Raw genomic sequence first — 18,469 nt, forward strand, 5'->3', positions numbered from 1 at the left:
CCAAGTAAATGGACATTTCATGAGGACAAAAACCAGACAGATCTTGAAGGACCAATGTAGACTTAGCAGTTATGTCTGGGTACATCAGAGAATATTTTTATCTGAAGAAAGCAGATTTTGTTTGATACTTAACAAGATTTCAATAAAAATCCAAACTTTGTATGTATGTTTGTATATATTTTTCCCATTTTTATATGGTATTTATTTAGAAAATTTCTAGGTAGAAAGAGAAAAACTAAATGATTTGTTTTGTATTTTTCTTGCTTATACTATAGATATTCCCAACTGTTCGTAGCCTGTGACACCCTTTAGTTTGTCTCGGAATTTTTTCAGTGTCCCTAGGCCAAAAGCAGACTTAATGCTTTGTTTATTATGAAACAGTTTGGTCCAGCTACTGAAGACTTTCCTCCACCACCACCACCACCACCACCACCACCACCACCACTAGTAACTGGACACCCACCGCTTAAGGCCTCACTCAGCCCTGGAAACAGCAGCTCCCCTGTCCGGGTTTCCCCGAGCAGTACTGTTTATCAAACTGCTGAACAGTTGTTATGAATGTGTGCTGTCATGGAAAGTCACCCAGTGTTACCCAGTGCTGAAAATGTGAACTACCTCAAATTAGTAGTTTGTGTGGTGTCCAGCAGATGTTGCTGTTTCCTCGAAAATTTAAAACACTCATGCTTATTTACTAAGGTGCCCACCACACAGTTTAGTAATCATTGCTGTACCAGAGGAAGCAAAACACTTCTTTATGTTAGAGAGAAGTACAGACATTGCTTCAAGTTTGGACCTACCGATGCTATTTTATCATATAAGTATTTAAAGCCTGAAAGTTGGCTTATCCTAATATGGTAATTTTGGGACTCAGAAACATCTACTTTATATTCAGAAATAAAACTTACAACTTTGACCAAGGAGCCATACTTCCCCCAAGGTATGTCTTAATTCATTGAGCCTATATAAATGGCATAAAATATAGAGTTCTCTCAAACAAACATAAGTGTATGACTCTCATTCCATCCTAACAGCCTCTATTTTGGGGACTCACTTGAGTGCATTTAATATCTGTTTATTAGGAAAAAAGGCCTTGAAAAGTTCAGCTTTAGAATTGAGGGTTTAGCTTATTGGTAGAAGTGTTTGCCTAGCATATGCAATTAACCACTAGCAGTGTTTGTGTGTGTGTGTCTGTATGTGCATGTCTCTGAGTGTGCATGTATCTGTGTGTGTGTGTATGTGCATGCGTGGCAGTGAGCATGCACATGTACACATGCATGTGCATGGAAAGTTCAGATATAAGGATTCTGATGCTTAAGTACAAGGAGATGAAAAACTTAATAGTCTGGCACAACTCAAGCTCTTAGTCTGCTCAGGCTGCTGTAACTTAATAAACTAGACTGGATGGTTTATATAATAAAAAAAATCTCACCATTCCATGGTCCATCCTTTGGAGTAATCAGTCAGGTTCTGGTGAGGCACTCTTTGTAGATTTTTCACACGGTCTTTCTATAGTTGAAGACCTCTTCTATCATGGACAGTGGACGGAGTTTGCCAGCCTGGGTTTTGAATCCAGTATCTTAGCTTTCTCCACCTGTAGCATCAGGATGTTACCTCTTTTGCTGGGTTGTAGAGTGAGTGATACATCTGTAAGGAGTCCTGACTTCTCTCATTTATTCAAGCCTTTCATTTAAGATGTTCTCACTTCGTATCAGTTTGTGTCTGTACTGTGATGGTTAGTGTTGTCCACTTGATAGACTTTAGAATCATGGGAGATGGGTCTCTAGATAAGCCAGATGGGGGATAATTTTACTTAATTATGCTGCAATGGAAATACTAGCCTATCATGGTTGGCACAGTTCCCTGGGTGAGATCCTGGACTAAGAAGTGGAGAAAGGAGGTGAACACTAGCGGGCTGCCTAGAACTTAAGCAGGATTACTTCACCATATAGAAATAGAATTCCAGTCACCTACTAATGTGATTTGTCATTTCAAATATGAGTCAGATGAAGGGCTAGGGCTACATGTACATTTAGATCTGTGTATAACCGTCTTTCCTCAAAAATCAGTGCTTGTGAGTATTTTGGTTCTGTGAATATATATTTACATTAGACATTTCAGTGGTGTTGTTTGATACTTACAAATTAGAACTGCAGAGTATCATTAGGGACAAAGTTTATTTCATCTCCAGCACAAATAGAGGATAGGGTCATTTGTATTCATTCCATAAAAGGAGAATAAAATATCAATGGGCGTTATTTTAGAACTTGCTGATGATAATGAGTTTCAGTTAGGTTTGAGTGTGTGTGTGTGTGTGTGTGTGTGTGTGTGTGTGTGTGTTTCCCAAGACAGGGTTTCTCTGTGTAACCCTGGCTGTCCTGGCACTCACTCTGTAGACCAGGCTGGCCTCAAACTCAGAGATCCATCTGCCTCTGCTTCCCAAGTGCTGGGATTAAAGAGTGCACTACCACCTGCCTGGCTCAGTTAGGTTAGTTTTATTGCTTTGAACAAAACCTTGGGAAAACTTACAGGATGTGATCAGGAGATAGAGCATGTCTCCAGAGCATGTCTCCACATGTCTTAGTGCCTTAGTTCAGGCCTTAATATTAAAGCAAGGTACTGGTTTTTTTTTATGCTTTATTTACTTATTATCATGTGTCTGTGTGATACATTGGAGGGGGATGAGGTGCCATGGTGTGTCTATGTAGGTCAGAGGACAATTTGGTAGCGTTGGTACTATCTCTCTTCCTTTATGTGAGTTCCGGGGATCAAATTCAGGTTTGGCAAGCTCTTTACCCATTGAGCCATCTTACTAGCCTAAAGCCAGGTATTTTCTTCAGGAAATGTACAATACATTGAAGACAACGGTCTTCATGTATTTGACATAAACAGTGTCCTTAAAAAGAAAATAAAGTCTTAATTGTTCAAGTATGAAATGACCCAGAATTCTTAAGTAATGCAACCAGTACATTCCAATATAATTTTACTGTAGATGTTTTACAGTAGCTAATTTCACAATAGCTAACTAGATAAAATGGGAGAAAATCTTGATGTCACACTTTTATAATGTCAGGCTAAGTAATGATTCTTTTGGAACTATATACAGAGGCGAAGATGGAAAATAGGTACCCATTTTAGTTTCATAAATTTAAGACTGGGTGTGGTGGTATACATTTTTAGTTTCAGCACTTGGGAGGCAGAGGCAGGTAGCAATGAGTTCCAAGCCAGTCAGGGTGACATCGTGGGACCCTATATAAAGAAACATTTTTTAGAAGCAAGCAGTGCAGAGCTGTTAAAGTGGTCGTAAAAGCCCGTAGTCTAGAGAAATGGCACAGGCTGAAGCAGAGCAGCAAATGGAAGGCCAGCAGGTGAGAGCCAGGGACCAGGCCAGGAGACACTAGTCTCAGCACCAGGGAGGAAGCTAGAAGTTGGGTGCTATTGCCTCCGTAGGGGGCGGGGCAGCTAAACAACTCGAATTTCACATTAGTAGGTGGCAGGTCTGAAGCAACTTCTGATTTGCTTCTTGGAATTACAAAGTTTTCATGGTAAATAAGACATGGTTGTAACCATTTTCTTAAAATCTTAGAAAGCAAATATGTATCTGTGGGTATTGTGTATTCAAGTGCAGGTGCCCAAGGTCAGAAGTAAGGGGTCCTTCTGGAGTTGGAGATGTAGGCAGTTGTGAGCTACTCAATGTTGGTCCTGGGAACCAAACTTATGTCCTCTAAAATTTAGAGCAGCAAGTACTCTTAACCACTGAGCCATCTTTTCAGCCCTTCTTGTTAAAAAAAAAATAGATTACATGTATTTTGTATGTGCTTATGTTGCATGGTGTGTGTGTGTGTGTGTGATGTCAGAGAACAAACAGCTTTTGGGAGTCAGTTCTTCCTATAATGTGGATCTCAGGGATTCAAGTCTAGTTGTAGGCACCTTTACCTGCTGAGCTGTCTCTCTGGCCCTGTCCTTAACTTTTGACATAGGGTCTCTTACTGAGCCTGCACTCACTGCTCTTAGTGTCCCTGCCTCCCTGGCACTTAGATTCCGTGTGTGGACCACCACACCTGACTGTTTATGTAGGTGCTAGGGATCTGAACTTGGGTCCTAATGCTTAAGTGGCAAGCACTTTCCCAACTGAGCCATCTCCCAGATCTGTGAAGTGTAATTTTTGACACCTTGGTTATTGTTAGTGTGTCATTACATTTTGGAGGCTTTAAAATAAACTTTGTTTACACAGTTTTCATTTTAAAACAAAATAAAAGCCGGGTAGTGGTGGTGCATGTCTTTAACCCCAGCACTTGGGAGGTAGAGGCAGATTTCTGAGTTCTGAGCCTAGTCTACAGAGTGAGTTCCAGGACAGCCAGGGCTATACAGAGAAACCCTGTTTTTAAAATAAAAATAAAATAAAATAAAATAGATGGCAGGTATTTTGTTTTGCATTGCTTTCTTTGTTTTGTTTCCCCATCTGACAGGGTCTTGCCTTGCAGTACAGCCAGGGCTCTAACTTGGAATTCTTCTGCCTTTCAAGTGCTAGGATTACATGCAAACACCACACATACATGTACCAGCACCAACCAGCCAACCAACAAACAAACCAAAACCAAACCAAAATGAAAAAACTTTTAAAACATGTTCTCAAGGTAGTAAATTTTGATAAAGAACTCAAGTTGGCAGCCTGTGTTTGTTCTCAGGGATGGCGGCTCTTGCTGAGAGAACTGGGAACACTTTGGGACTGCTTTGAACAGAGCAGGCTCCCTTTCAGACTTAAAGCTCCCTTTAAGTCTGCAGCTGCTAGAAATTGCTTTCTCTAGGGATGATGTTAGGTGGCTAAACGCTCTGGAATAGTGTAGTTGCTATTTACACTGACTAAATATGTCTTCTGAATAATTCTAGAAGCATGTAAAATGCTATGAAAAGATATTAGTAACCTTTTCCCCCTGAAGCTTATTTTGATGGAAATCTAAGAAAATTAGTAGTTGAGAAGAGCTATGTGTGTGATAGAAAAAACTAAATTATCTGAAGTAATTTAAAAACCTATTCTGACCTGTGGTGGCACACGCCTTTAATCCCAGTGTTTGGGAGGCAAGGCCAAGGAGGGTAAATATCTGTGAGTTCTAGAACAGCCAAGACTACACAGGGAAACCCTGTCTTGGAAAAAACCAAACAAAAAGCCAATATACATCCTGAAATATAGGACCGCTAAGAATGTATGTGGTGGAGAGGAAGTATGAGAAGAGTCACACTACAGGTGTATGAATTTAAAGCTTGGCAGCTCAGAATTGAATGTAGTGGCTAAGAGACTTGGGATAGTATGAAAAGACTGTAGAAGCACGTGTCCAAATCCCCAGCCAAGAGAAATGTTGAGCTGTGATACTGATGTTGGTTAACAAATTGACTAAGGAGAGCAGTGAGTTTTGATTTTCTCTAGCACAATAGTCAATGTCGGTGTATGATGTAACGAAGTGACTAGGGTCAGGCACTGGGGCTGAGGCAGGAGGATTGTAAATTCAATGTCTCCATGGGCAACTTAATACAATACTGCTGAGTATTGGCTTTGTTTGTTTGTTAGTTTGTTTGTTTTTTGGATTTGGTTTTTTTTTCGAGACAGGGTTTCTGTATATAGCCCTGGCTGTCCTGGAACTCACTCTGTAGAACAGGCTGGCCTCGAACTCAGAAATCCGCCTGCCTCTGCCTCCCAAGAGTGCGCCACCACCGCCCAGCTGAGTATTGGCTTTGTTAAATCAGTCTTATTTCCCTTTTAAGAAGCTGGTCACTGCAGGAGACCGGTGACAGCCTGAAGAAATCAGATGCCCTACATCCACCCCAGCTCTCTTCTAGGATGGTGTTAAGCAGTTTGTACTGTGGTTTTGCAGTGGGTGGTGCGAGACCTCCCACCAGCCTCCCCATCCGCCGCACTAACTATAAAGGTCAGATAGCCTCTTCTTTGGAGGGGTTTCTCTGAAAGCTTTCTTCTTGGGGGCCTCCCTCGCTGCAGCGTTCTGTTCGGGATGGCCCTCCCTTACTCCTACTCTGAGCTCTCCATTTCTGGGAAGTTCCTCAGGCTTCAGGGGGAAGCTTCTGTTTTCCTTCATGTTTCTGGTACATTGAGCTGCAGCCTTTGTGCTCTCCACTGGGAGCCCCTCGTGGCCAGGCCCTGTCTCTGATAAACATCACAAGAAGTTACGTGTCCGCTCCTTTGACAAACCAGCCTTCTGTGATGTTCTCTTAACAGTCCTGGGCCACATTTTCTTAAAAAAAAAATGTGGTAGTGCATGCCTTTAATCCTAGTACTTGGGGAGGTCTGTGAGTTCAAGGCCAACCTGGTCTACAAAGGGAGTTCTTGGACAGCCTGGGCTACACAGAGATACCTTGTCTAGGTGTGTGTGTGTGTGTAGTGGAAAGGGGATAGAGAACTTTATTGCATTATTTACTTTGTAAATACTTTGTAAAAAAAACTTTTGTAAATACTTTGTAAAAAAAAAAAGTGATACTGACTGAACTTCAAAAAACCCACACCTATACGGAAGTGTTTATAAAGGGGGTGGGGGTGGAGGTTGAAGAGATGGAGAGATGGCTCGGTGGTTAAGAGCACTGGCTGCTCTTGCAGAGGACCTGGGTTTAATTGCCAGCACCCACATGGTGCCTCACACCTGTCTGTGACTCCAGTTCCAGGGCTTCTAACACCTTCACACAGGCACGTGTTTAGGCAAAGCAGCAATGCACGTGAAATAAAAATAAGCTATGTAAAAATGCCTTTATTTAATTTTTGCCCCTGTAGCTTTTCAGATGAAGCGAAATGGTAACTATGAAGAAGAAACTTTAGTTCACACTCAGAAAGCTAGAAGAAAGTTTTAGCACAAGGTTGCATAGTAGGGTGACTGCAGAGAGAGTTGTGTACAGTGTATCTCAAAAAGCCAGAAGGGCTTGCAGGCGATATCCAAATCAGGATGGAGGTTAAGAAGGGTCAGTTGGAGGTTGTCAGAGCCTGGAGCCTTACACAAAAACCTGGCTCCAAATCTACACCTGCACCCTATGTGAAAGTATCTTTTGGAAAATGGAACCTGTATTGCCAAAAAGAAGACAAGAATTGCATGGAAAACTCTCCATCCCTTGTATCAGCAGACCCTGGTTTTTGATGAAAGTCTACAGGGTAAAGTTCTTCAGGTGATTGTGGGGGTGACTATGGAAGAATGGACCACAAATGCTTTATGGGTGTAGCTCAGATCTTGTTGGAAGAACTTGATCTGTCCAGCATAGTGATTGGAACATAAATTGTTCCCTCCGTCCTCACTGGTGGATCCCACACTCACTCCCCTGACCTACCAGGCTTCCCAATCATCTCTGGAAAGTTCGTCTGGGCCTCCCTGCATCTGATCATAGTAAACTCCTAACCTTCCAGCCAAACTCTACATTTCAGGATAATTATCAGAACCAGATAGTTCATGATCAAAAGCATTGTTGGAGACAATCAACTTGTGTTTTGCCTGTAGTAGTTGCTCGATAATGTGTCTCATTTGTTGTTTAAAACATGGCTTCGTATGACAGATCAAAGCAGTCAATCAAATTGCAGTAAGAATCGACATGCTAGAGAGAGTCACTGACACTTCTTGCAAATAGAAAAAAAAGAGGAAACCTCAAGTTCACATACACACCAAATTGAACAAACCGGCAACTCTCTGTGAAAAGGTGTGAAACTTCACACGTTTCTGTACAAGCAGTGTTGTTTCCCTGGTGTTGGAGATTTTTTAATTCTGTGCACTTCGCCTTGTTTATGTGTTGTTTGCTGGTTCCCCCGCCCCATTGTCTCTCTTTGTCTTCACTGTATTTGTTATTTCCACTAGTTTTTTTTTTTCATTTTTTGTCTTTGTCTTTCTTTGTCATATCAGGATTAGTGGTGTTCACAGAGACCCTTTCTTTCTTTTTTCCAAAAGCACCAAAAAGGGCTGAAGTAGTCTCTGTAGCATTTCCCCCAAAGTTTTCAAAAGCTGGGTGTTGAGGTGAAGGCAGGGAAGGGTTTCCAAGTCTTGTATGTGGAATTTCCACCCCGCCCCCAATAAAAAATCATGGCCCTAACGAGCAGTCACAGAATCATTTCTCAGCGAAGAGTGCATCTGTTCCCTTCTGGATGATTTGTTTCTGTTTTCCATTATTTGGCGCAGCAAGACTTTGAAGTCGGCCTGGAACTGATGCTGGGGATGAAGGCTAACCACACAACAGTGCTCTGGAAACCCCTTTCTTTCATGTGTAAGAAACCGTGCTCTCACCTCCCCCAAATGGGGTGACTAAGAATGGATGTGAGCCTAAGCCACTTTCAGCCGTGCCCTGGCCTCCCAGCCGTGCCCTGGCCTCCCAGCCGTGCCCTGGCCTCCCAGCCGTGCCCCAGCGTACACTCACTGCCCTGCAAAGAACGCGGCAAGAGCTGTTTAATATTGCACTGGAAATTCCAGTTCATATACTCTGCACTAAATTAACGTTTTTATTGTTTGCATTTCTCTAAGGTCAATGCATGCACAAAGCTTGATATTTGTCTTTTTTCTTAATGCAGAATATCTCACTTTGGGGGAAGAAGAAGAATACAGCCAAATACCAATTTGCATATTCTCCATTTGGGTTTTCTTGGCCTTGGATTTCCCTGTGACCTCCTGTGTGTGCGCTGCAGGCTCCTGGTCCTGCAGTGGCATCCTATCCTCTCTCCTCCTCCTCCTTTTATGAGTCGTTCAGCTTTTGTGGTTTCACAGTTAGAGCAGCATGACCTGTTCAGAGCTGCATACACATTTTGTATAAAGAATATAAAAAAAGAAAGAACAACAACAACAAAAAAAGCCAAGAGACAAAAGGTTATTTAATAATGTATGTTAGCTCCACATAGGCCGGTTCGTCTGTTGCATGTACTTGTACAGTTTGCTTGTTAATTACTATACCGAAATAACCAAAAAATCTAAGCCATCTGTTTTTGTTATAGGCATTTTGCAGGTTTTAGCCAGACTCAGTATGTGAAATGTCTGTACATGGACTTTATTTTTTACCCGCTGGAAAACTTGTAGTATAGACCAAAATTCCTTCTAATAAATATTTTGGTGTAGATTCCTCCTGTGGGACTGTAACACATGTAGACACTGGGTAAACACTAGGTTTTAATCCATAGACACGCTGCCTGCACCAAGTGAATCATTTAGTATGATTTACACATGTCGGAATTACCTGCCCATTATCCCATGGGGCACAGACTGACTACCACCCACCATGCTGTGCAGGAAGAACTGAAGCAATTGGGGCACTTCTACTAGACTCTGTTCTGTCTTTGTGGTCAACAACCAACCGATTAAAATTGGGAGTGTCTTTCTGTTTTGACCACTTGTGTTAACAACCCCCTGTGCTTTTAAATGAACTTCCCACTCATGTATGTAAACATGTTTAATAAAATTTATTTTTCATGCCAAAAAAAAAAAAGCCAGAAGGAAGGGTTTTCAAAGTTTTCACCCTAACAAAAACAAGTATTTAAAGAGGTAGATGTGTTTAACCTGATTACACAGCACATACCTAAGTAAAAGCATTTCATTGCCCGTTGATAGGTACCGGTTTTTTGTGTCGATATGCCATTTTAACAAGATTGTTTATCCATTTGTCTGTCTGTCTGCTTTTTGAGACAGAGTCTTGCTATGTAGCCCAGGCTGCTACATGATATGGTGATCCTTTTGTTTTAACCTTCTAGGTGTTGGGATTTTAGGTGTGCGCCAACATATCTGACTTAAGTGTACTTTTCTTGATTCTTTCTTTCTTTCTTTCTTTCTTTCTTTCTTTCTTTCTTTCTTTCTTTCTTTCTTTCTTTCTTTCTTTCTTTCTTTTTTTTTTTTTAAGACAGGGTTTCTTTGTGTAGCTTTGGTTGTCCTGGAACTCACTGTGTAGACCAGGCCTGCCTTGAACTCACACTGATTCACCTGCCTCTGCCTCCTGCACATTAAAGGTGTGCACCTGGCTTGGATTTACTTTTCTAAAAGCCTTAATAGTGTATCCCTTCAAAATATAAAACTCGATCCAGGATACAGAGAGTTATAATTTAAACAAGGCAAAAAAGGAGAATGCACACAGGAGGTGGAGACAGGACTCAGAAGCTCAAGGTCACCCTCTCCAGGCTATGAAAATCCATTTTAGAGAAAGCGAGGCATGGATGGGGAGAAAGCCGGCCAGGTAACTCAGTGTTCACCCATGCTTGGGGCTCTCCACATAAAAATACACATAAAGATATTTCTGAAGTTATTAGACAACTGGACGTTTTGGTCCCTTCTTTGAAAGTAAAATTATTTAGGTAACTTGAGTGAGTGTTTAATCATCAGCTTGGATTTTCCTTTTTTTTAAATTTTTTTTTTATTTTATTTTTTTACCTTGCTTAAATCTGAACGATAGCGTTGTGAGCTGAGCCCAGTGAGTGATGGAGAAAACGGGATTCCCAAATTAGTTTTCCTTACAGGCCGTTGGGTTTAGTCTGTCCCCAGCTAAACTCTTGATACCCTCAGCTGCATCCTGGGCCATAGTGGAGAATGTATGAAAGAATGGGGATGATTTTCTGACAGCCGGTGGCAAAGGCCGCCCCGCAGCAGCAGCAGCCGGTGGGCGCTGCAGACAACAGCTTCCACCTGTAGCGGCCAAGGGGTCTCACCAGAGACCTCTACTCAGCTGAGGCTGGCATTCCTGGTTTGCCATAGAAAATAATTTCAGAAGTCAGTGTGACACCAAGTTTGAGTTTATTAAGAGATGTTTTTAATAGAAATAGCAGCTCTTAGGTACAGACGTATTGAGTGTGGGCGTCTGAAGAGAAAAATGACTAAATTTCTTACTAGTGTCATATACAATGCTGGTGGCTTCTGAAGTTACACTGGTCAAAGTTTCTAAAAAATTGTTTTTGGAGGAAGGGTTTACTTAAGTTTTATGTGAATGGGTGTTTTTGCAGGCACTTATGTTGGTGTTATTTCATGCGTGCAGTGTCCAAAGACACCAGAAGAGGGTGCTTTTTAATTTTTGTCAAACTTGTCTAAAGTCCAGCGAATGACCTTTAACCACTCTCTTTTCAAAGGATCTAACTCCAGATTTCTTAGGGCAGAAAGATCAGCATTATTGTAGCATCTGGAAGTTCTTTCTGGCAGTCGTTTGAATGATATCAAGACCTTGTCTACAATACTTTAAAATAGTGCTTTTTTTTTTTAAGTCTAAAGGAGCCCTTCTTCTTCTCACGAGTCCAATAATCACGCATTTGTTTTTATACTCCAAGAACTTAAAAGGGCTTGTAAAACAGGGGCTGCAACTGCTACTCAATGTCACTTGAATGAGTAACAGGATCTCTTTTACTTTATTTTTTATTTTTATTTTTCGAGACAGGGTTTCTCTGTGTAGCCCTGGCTGTCCTGCAACTCACTCTGTAGACCAGGCTGGCCTCGAACTCAGAAATCCGCCTGCCTCCGCCTCCCAAGTGCTGGGATTACAGGCGTGCGCCACCACTGCTCGGCGGGTAACAGGATTTCGTGTTCCTCAGTGATGCACACACTTCTGTGATCCGAACCATAGTTTACTAATTGAGGTTCGTCGCCTCAGCTAGAATCTGAAGACTGGAACCAAACCAGACCAAGCAGTCAACCGGAACCAAACCTAGCCGCGAGGAAAAGGAAGTGCAAAGGTCGTGAGCGGCGACCGTCGTCCAATCAGAGTCGGGGGCGGAACCGGCCGGCGGTTCTGCGCATGCCCGGCGCTCGGCCGGCGGTTGGCTGCGTGAGGGCGGGAAGCTCGAGCTGGTCGGCGTCCGTACCTGCTGCGGGGCGCTCGCGGTTGCGGTCGGGGTGCGGGGTAGGTCTCTGCGGCGGAGGCCCGGGGAGGCGCGTGCGGGGCCTGGCGCAGGCCCCGGGGACGGGGCGGCGGAGCCCCCGCGCTGGCTGGTCGGGGTCCGGAGGGCGGGGCGGTCGCGGACCCCTTGGCTCCTCCCCTGGGCCATTCACTCACCCACCCACTAGTTCTCTGTACACACACACACACACACACACACACACCCACTCACCCACCCATGGCTCACTCACCCACTCACTAGTTCTCTGTCCGCTCCGTCTCAACACACACACACACACACACACACACACTAGAGTTTTATTTTCTGTCATCCTAGAGTTTGCCACACCCTCTCCTCAGTGAAGTCCGGAGGAAGGCAGAGATTCTAGCTATGATCCTGTAGGCAGAACTAATAATCCCTGTCTTTCCTCTCATGGGACCTTTGCGGTTTCTTCCTTCATAAGATTTTGTTTCTTCCTTCAAACAGGCAACAGTGATTATAAGTAATAATATTACAGAAAGTATTGAGTACTATGCGCCAAGCGTTGTTCTAAATTCTTTAATTAATCTCACAGTTACATAGTCGTATAAGATACAGGAGGAAACACAGGGATTTAAGCTAACTGCAGAATCACCTGCTGGGAAGGTCATCGGTGCAGTTATTAAGGCAAACATGATGTGTTCCAGGTATCAGCTCGTTTGGCCGTTTTCCTGGGGAGACCTACTCTTAGCCATAACACGTTACAAGCTTCAGAAATCGCAGCATTTCGGTAGAGCTGCCAAGTGGCTTTATTTCTAGGGCCTGTAAAAAAGGTCTCGGCAAAACCAGTTTACAAACCAGCTAGAGCCTGGCAAGGCTCTCAGGTTCAAAGCCAGTCTAAGATCTAAAGAGAGTGCTTGTCCCAGAAAACAAGACAGACTAGTAAAGATGCTAATATGTTTGGGGAAATAAACTGATTTCTGTAGTTTAGGTTTTTTTTTTTTTTTTTTTTTTTTTTTTTGTTGTTGTTGTTGTTGTTGCTGTAAAGATGGATTTGTGCTGGGCCATGAGGCCAGCCTGGTCTACAGAGTGAGTTCCAGGACTGCCAGGGCTATACAGAGAAACCCTGTCAAAGATTTATTTATTTTATGTGTGTAAGTATGCGGTAGCTGTCTTCAGACACACTAGAAGAGGGCCTCAGATCCCATTACAGATGGTTGTGAGCCACCAGGTGGTTGCTAGGAATTGAACTCAGGACCACTGGAAGAGCAGTCAGTGCTTTTAACTGCTGAGCCATCTCTCCAGCCCCTGTAGTTTACTTTTAAATGCATCAACAAATTAGATCAACAAACTACCAGTTTCATAATTTGCTTTAAGATTGTCCTTGTAGTGAAGAAACAGCAGAGCATGACCTCCAACCAAACCCTTTAAACTAGTAAAAACTTACATCAAATAGTTAATGCATTTCATTTTAACATTAATGAAATTTAATCTAGCTTTCAATGCAACAATGGATTAGTTTTTTGAATATGTAAAATAGTAGTATATTTGAAAATTTATGGCATTTTAGATTTAACAAAATGATGTATTTAACTACTGTAGTTTATTATAAAGAACATCATCTTTGTGGGAAATTTGAAGTTTGAAAACAACTAATAATTGGTTCCTAGATTTTCAGTTTGAAGCCGTGTGTGTGTGTGTGTGTGTGTGTGTGTGTGTGTGTTTGTGTGTAGACAGGGTTTCTCTGTAGTCCTGGCTATCCTGGAACTAGCTCTGTAAACCAGGCTGGCCTAGAACTCACAGAAATCCACCTGCCTCTGCCTCCTGTGTGCTGGGATTAAAGTCATGTGCCTCGCCTACCACCACTGCCTGGCTTGGATTTATATTTTAAGATCAATTCCTAACAAATTTCTTTTTGGAGTTTATATCTGTGGGAAACAATGGGGCAGTTTTTATTGCCGTGTGGAAAGTGCCCAAGTAGTGCACACATTTGAGGAGCTAAGCTGGTAGTTTGGAGATAGAGTGCTCTAAGGATAAGGTAGAATTAAAGAGCAAAGCATTCCAACTTCATACAGAGGACGGAGTGGTCAACGCCGAGGAAGAGAGGACATGTTTAGATGGAGGCGCTGCAGTAAAGGCTCAGAATTGTAGGAGTCTGTGAAGACTGTATTCGGTTGTGAGCATGGGTGTATGATGATTTATCATCTAGTATCTGTTGATGGACAAGTGGTACTAGCATGCTTATATATATTCATTTAAGCATATTTTTGATACTTTCTTATAATAAAAATTAAACTGAGCCGGGCGGTGGTGGCGCATGCCTGTAATCCCAGCACTTGGGAGGCAGAGGCAGGCGGATTTCTGAGTTCGAGGCCAGCCTGGTCTCCAGAGTGAGTTCCAGGACAGCCAGGGCTACACAGAGAAACCCTGTCTCAAAAAAATAAAAAAGCAAAAAAAAAAAAAAAAAAAACTGACTTAACCAAATGATTTTGGTAGCATGTATACGCTTGGCAATGGTTGTCTAGTGTTTTGTAAAATTGCAGTGAAGTACTGGCTGCATACACACACACACACACACACACACACACACGTTCTCTCTCTCTCTCTCTCTCTCTCTCTCTCTCTCTCTCTCTCTCTCTCTCTCTCTCTCAGGCTGCATGTCTCAGCTGGTCTTCAGTATTGCTGAGATCTTGCAGGAGTAAGCTCGAATGCAGTGAAGGGATGAACTAGTGGGGGGAGGGGAGAGCTTGAGCGAGCAGGGCAAGGGAAGCAAGCTCCCTTCTTCCAAGTCCTTTATAGAAGCTGCCAGTAGAAGGTGTGGTCGGGGGTAAAGGTGGATCTTCCCACATCAAAAGATCTGGATGAAAGGCCCTCCTTCCCATTTCAAAATATCCAGATTAAATGTGGGCTTCCTACTTAACATGATTTAGTTAAGAAAAAAAAATCCCAGCCGGGAGGTAGTGGTGCACGCCTGTAATCCCAGCACTCTGGGACGCAGAGGCAGGCGGATTTCTGAGTTCGAGGCCAGCTTGGTCTACAGAGTGAGTTCCAGGACAGCCAGGGCTACACAGAGAAACCTTGCCTCGAAAAAACCAAATCAAAAAAAAAAAAAAAAATCCCTCACAGTTGTACCAGCCACTTGGCTTTTAATTAGTTCCAGATATAGTTAGGTTGACAACCAAGAGTCATCACAGTTACCAAGGCAGTGCAGTTCGGAGGGTTAGGGCTCATCACCATCATGGCAGGGGCGTGGTAGTAGGCAGGCAGGCTGGCGTGGCCTTGGAGGAGCAGTAGCTGGGAACTTCTTGATTTTCATCCACTGGGCAAAACAAAGGAATGGTGCTGGTTTTTGAAATCTCAAAGCCCAGCCTCAGTGTTAGCTCCTCCTGTAAGGCCACACCTACTAACCTTTCTCAAACAGTTCTATCACTCTATTCAAATATCCGAGTCTATGGGGGCCATCCTATTCAAACCATTACAACAATGGTGAAGAGAGCAGACATGATCTCTGTTTTCATGTGCTTTTTTTAAAAAAAAGATTGATTTATTATATGTAAGTACACTGTAGCTGTCTTCAGACACAACAGAAGAGGGCACCAGATCTCATTATGGATGGTTGTGAGCTACCATGTGGTTGATGGGATTTGAACTCAGGACCTTCTGAAGAGCAGTCAGTGCTCTTAACTGCGAGCCATCTCTCCAAAATAGATGTGTTTTATTTATTTATTTATTTATATTTTTGTTGTTTTTTTGAGACAATTTTTCTCTGTAGCCCTGGCTGTTCTGGAACTTGCTCTGCCTGCAGACCAGGCTGGCCTTGAACTCATGGGGATCCACCTGCTTCGGCCTCCTGAGTGCTGGGATTAAAGACATGAGTCACCATGCCCAATCCCCCTCCCTCCCTCCCTTCCTCCCTCCTCCCTTTCTCTCTCCTCCCTTCCTTCCTTTGGTTTGTGCACAGGTGTAAGAGAGAGAGAGAGAGTGTGTGTGTGTGTGTGTGTGTTACTTACTCACTCTTGCCTGCTTAGGTGTGTGTGGTGGCCAGATGTTGATGTTGAGATTTCTTTCTCATGTATTCACCTTAGTTTTTGAGATGGGCCCTCACTAACCTTGGAGTTTTGGCTAGAGCAGCTGGCTAGCGAGCCCAGAGATGCACCTCTCCCCGTCTGGAGTTACTGAGTCGTGCTGCCTCTGCAGTGACTGTTACGTAGTATCGAGTATTCCTAACTTAGGTCCTCATGTTTGCACATACCACTTTATTTACTGAATGGTCTCCCCTACCCCAGCTAAGGCTTATGTCTCTCTTTATATGATTACTTTTGTTTTCTGTGTGTGATTGTTTATCTCCATGCGTGCATGTGCACTTTGGTGCCTTCAGAAGCCAGAAGAGGGGGTCAGCTCCTCTAGGACTGGAGTGATGGAAATTTGTTCTATTCATGTTCATGGATGATTTCTATTTTGGTGTTTTTCAGGTTAGTATTGCTGAAGATGAGACGATCAGCAGCACCAAGTCAGGTGCAGGGAAATTCCTTTAAAAAAACAAGATTCATACCTCCGGGAAGAAGTAATACAGGCATGAGTAAGGAGATTGCAAAGATGGGTCCAGATACAAAACTGTTTCAGGTAAATAAAAGAAGGGGATCTCTCTCTCCCTCATCCCCCCTCTCTTTCTCTCCTTCTCTCCCTCTCTTCCCCCCTCCCTGTCCCTCTCCTAAAATTAGGTATGGTGCCTCATACCTGTAATCCAATCCCTTGGAAGGCTGAGACAGGAGGATTGACGTAAGTTCAAAACTAGCTTAGGCTTCATAATGAGTCCAGGCCAGAGTGTTCTGTGTAGTGAGACTGTCAAAAGCAGTCAAACAACTAAAAATCTCACAACAAAAAGTAAAGCCTTGTTGCCTATTAGAATTTTCAGTGGCTCTGATAGAATTGCCGGCAGACTGATGTGTAGCCAGTACTGGGGGAGTGAGGGTGATTATAGGAAAGGCAGGAAGAAGATGCTGGAGACAGAGATGCGGCGGGAAGCGGGGTTGGGGGAAGTGGGGGAGCTCTGGCAGGTCCCGTGAGGAGACCTTGCCTTGACAGTGGCAGACTTGGGCTTGGGCTTGGGCTTGGCTTGGTGTCTATTGGTCATGGCTCGGAGCACAGAGAGGCCTTCTACACTTCTACGGGAGATTAGACGAGAGCTCTGTAGGCAGAGGCCTTCTCCATGGCTCCCCAATGGTGGATCCTGACGAAAAGAGGCAGTCCATGGTTTTAAGGCATTTATTGTCATGGCGGAAAGTGGATGTGTAACACCATACCCCACTTCTCAGGGTGGGCCTTAGATTAAATACCTTTTGCAGGGAGGAGTGTCTGGGAAGGAAAGTTTATTGGCTAAGCCCTCCAGTCCTTTAGGTAGCTCATTAGAATGGAGGTCTGTCTTGAGCCTACATGACCACAGTTCACGTCCTCTACATGTGGAGGGGCTTGGGGCATTGCCCTTACATGATTGATGGCCACAAATCTATCAGGGCCTGCAGTTTGTGACTGGGGCCTGGTGCCCAGGAGTAGATAAAGCTCCTAAGGTCTCCGGGGCTTTTAGCCTTGGCTCAATGGGGACCATGCTACCTTTCACAGTCCCACATGCAATCTCTTATAGAAAGTGTGTGCTGACAGGGTGGCTCACTGGGTAGAGCCTGGCAACCTGAGCACAATCCCCAGGACTCATAGGGTGGCAGGAGAGAACGACTCCCACTCCTGTCCTCTGACTTCACATGTGTGTAGTGGCACCTGCAGAATACATGATGAATGACTGCAATAAAAAGTCTACTCAGTGTTCTTTCAAGTTATTGAGTCAATGAATTGAGGCTTGAGAGAAAGTGGTTTAAAGACAAATACATAATTATTTTGGACTTTTACTTTATTGCTATTTTTCTTTGCTGGGGGTGAACCCAGGGCCTTGTACATGGTAGGTTAGTGATTTTTGATGGAGCTACAAACTCAGCCTCTAGGTGTTTAATTACTAAAGAGTAAATGCATGCAGTACTCCCACAGAAGGCAAAAGGGAGCACTGGGTTCCCTGGAACTAGACCTACAGATGCTTCTTAGCAACCCTGTGGGTTTTGGGCCTTGAACCAGGTCCTCTGCAAGAGCAGTTCATGCTCTCAGCCACTTAGCTATCTCTCTAGGCCTAAAAGGAATATTTTTGTTTTAGGTATAAGAAGAAGGTTCTTAAGTGCACAGGTGGTATATAAAACATACAAAGTATATAACTTCTTTCTGCATGTATATCTGTGTATCACATGCATGCTTGGTGCCTGTGGAGGGCAGAAGAGGGCATCAGGCCCCCTGAGACTGGAGTTACAGGCAACACTCAGCTGCCATGTGGTTCTGGGAATTGAACCTGGGTCCTCGGGAAGAGAAGCTAGTGCTCTTAATTGCTGAGTCATCTCTCCAGCCTAAGGTTTTTTTTTTTTTTTATATTATTGGGGTAAAACATAAAGCATAAAATGCAATATATCTTTTTTTAGTCAAGTTCTCTGTAGCCCAGATTGGCCTGGAACTCGCGTATCCCCACTTGTCTTTCCAAGTTGCTTTGAGCCTCAAGTCTCTGCCTCTGAGAACTGAGGTTACAAGATACCTGGCTTTTGAGGTTTTAGGGGTTTTTAATTGTGCAGTTGAGTGGCATTGATAACTTTCAGC

At 43.4% G+C, this 18,469-nt stretch overlaps 2 protein-coding genes across 5 annotated transcripts in view; both read left to right on the plus strand.

Annotated features, from left to right (window-relative positions):
• Positions 1 to 166, plus strand: part of Virma (vir like m6A methyltransferase associated) — a 60,689-nt gene extending 60,523 nt beyond the window's left edge. For both annotated transcript variants that reach the window (XM_052176082.1, XM_052176081.1), the window contains exon 24: positions 1 to 166. This exon is cut by the window's left edge and continues 174 nt beyond it. The gene's annotated coding sequence lies outside the window, so the exon portion shown is untranslated.
• An 11,569-nt stretch (positions 167 to 11,735) lies between these two features.
• Rad54b (RAD54 homolog B) overlaps positions 11,736 to 18,469 on the plus strand; it is a 67,401-nt gene continuing 60,667 nt past the window's right edge. For all 3 annotated transcript variants that reach the window (XM_052176084.1, XM_052176085.1, XM_052176083.1), the window contains exons 1-2: positions 11,736 to 11,829; positions 16,258 to 16,408. In XM_052176084.1, coding sequence (XP_052032044.1) covers positions 16,274 to 16,408 — 135 coding nt within the window. In that variant the 5' untranslated portion in view covers positions 11,736 to 11,829; positions 16,258 to 16,273. The remainder of the gene's footprint in view (positions 11,830 to 16,257; positions 16,409 to 18,469) is intronic.

Source organism: Apodemus sylvaticus, chromosome 3, assembly GCF_947179515.1.
Source record: "Apodemus sylvaticus chromosome 3, mApoSyl1.1, whole genome shotgun sequence".
NCBI lineage: Eukaryota > Metazoa > Chordata > Mammalia > Rodentia > Muridae > Apodemus > Apodemus sylvaticus.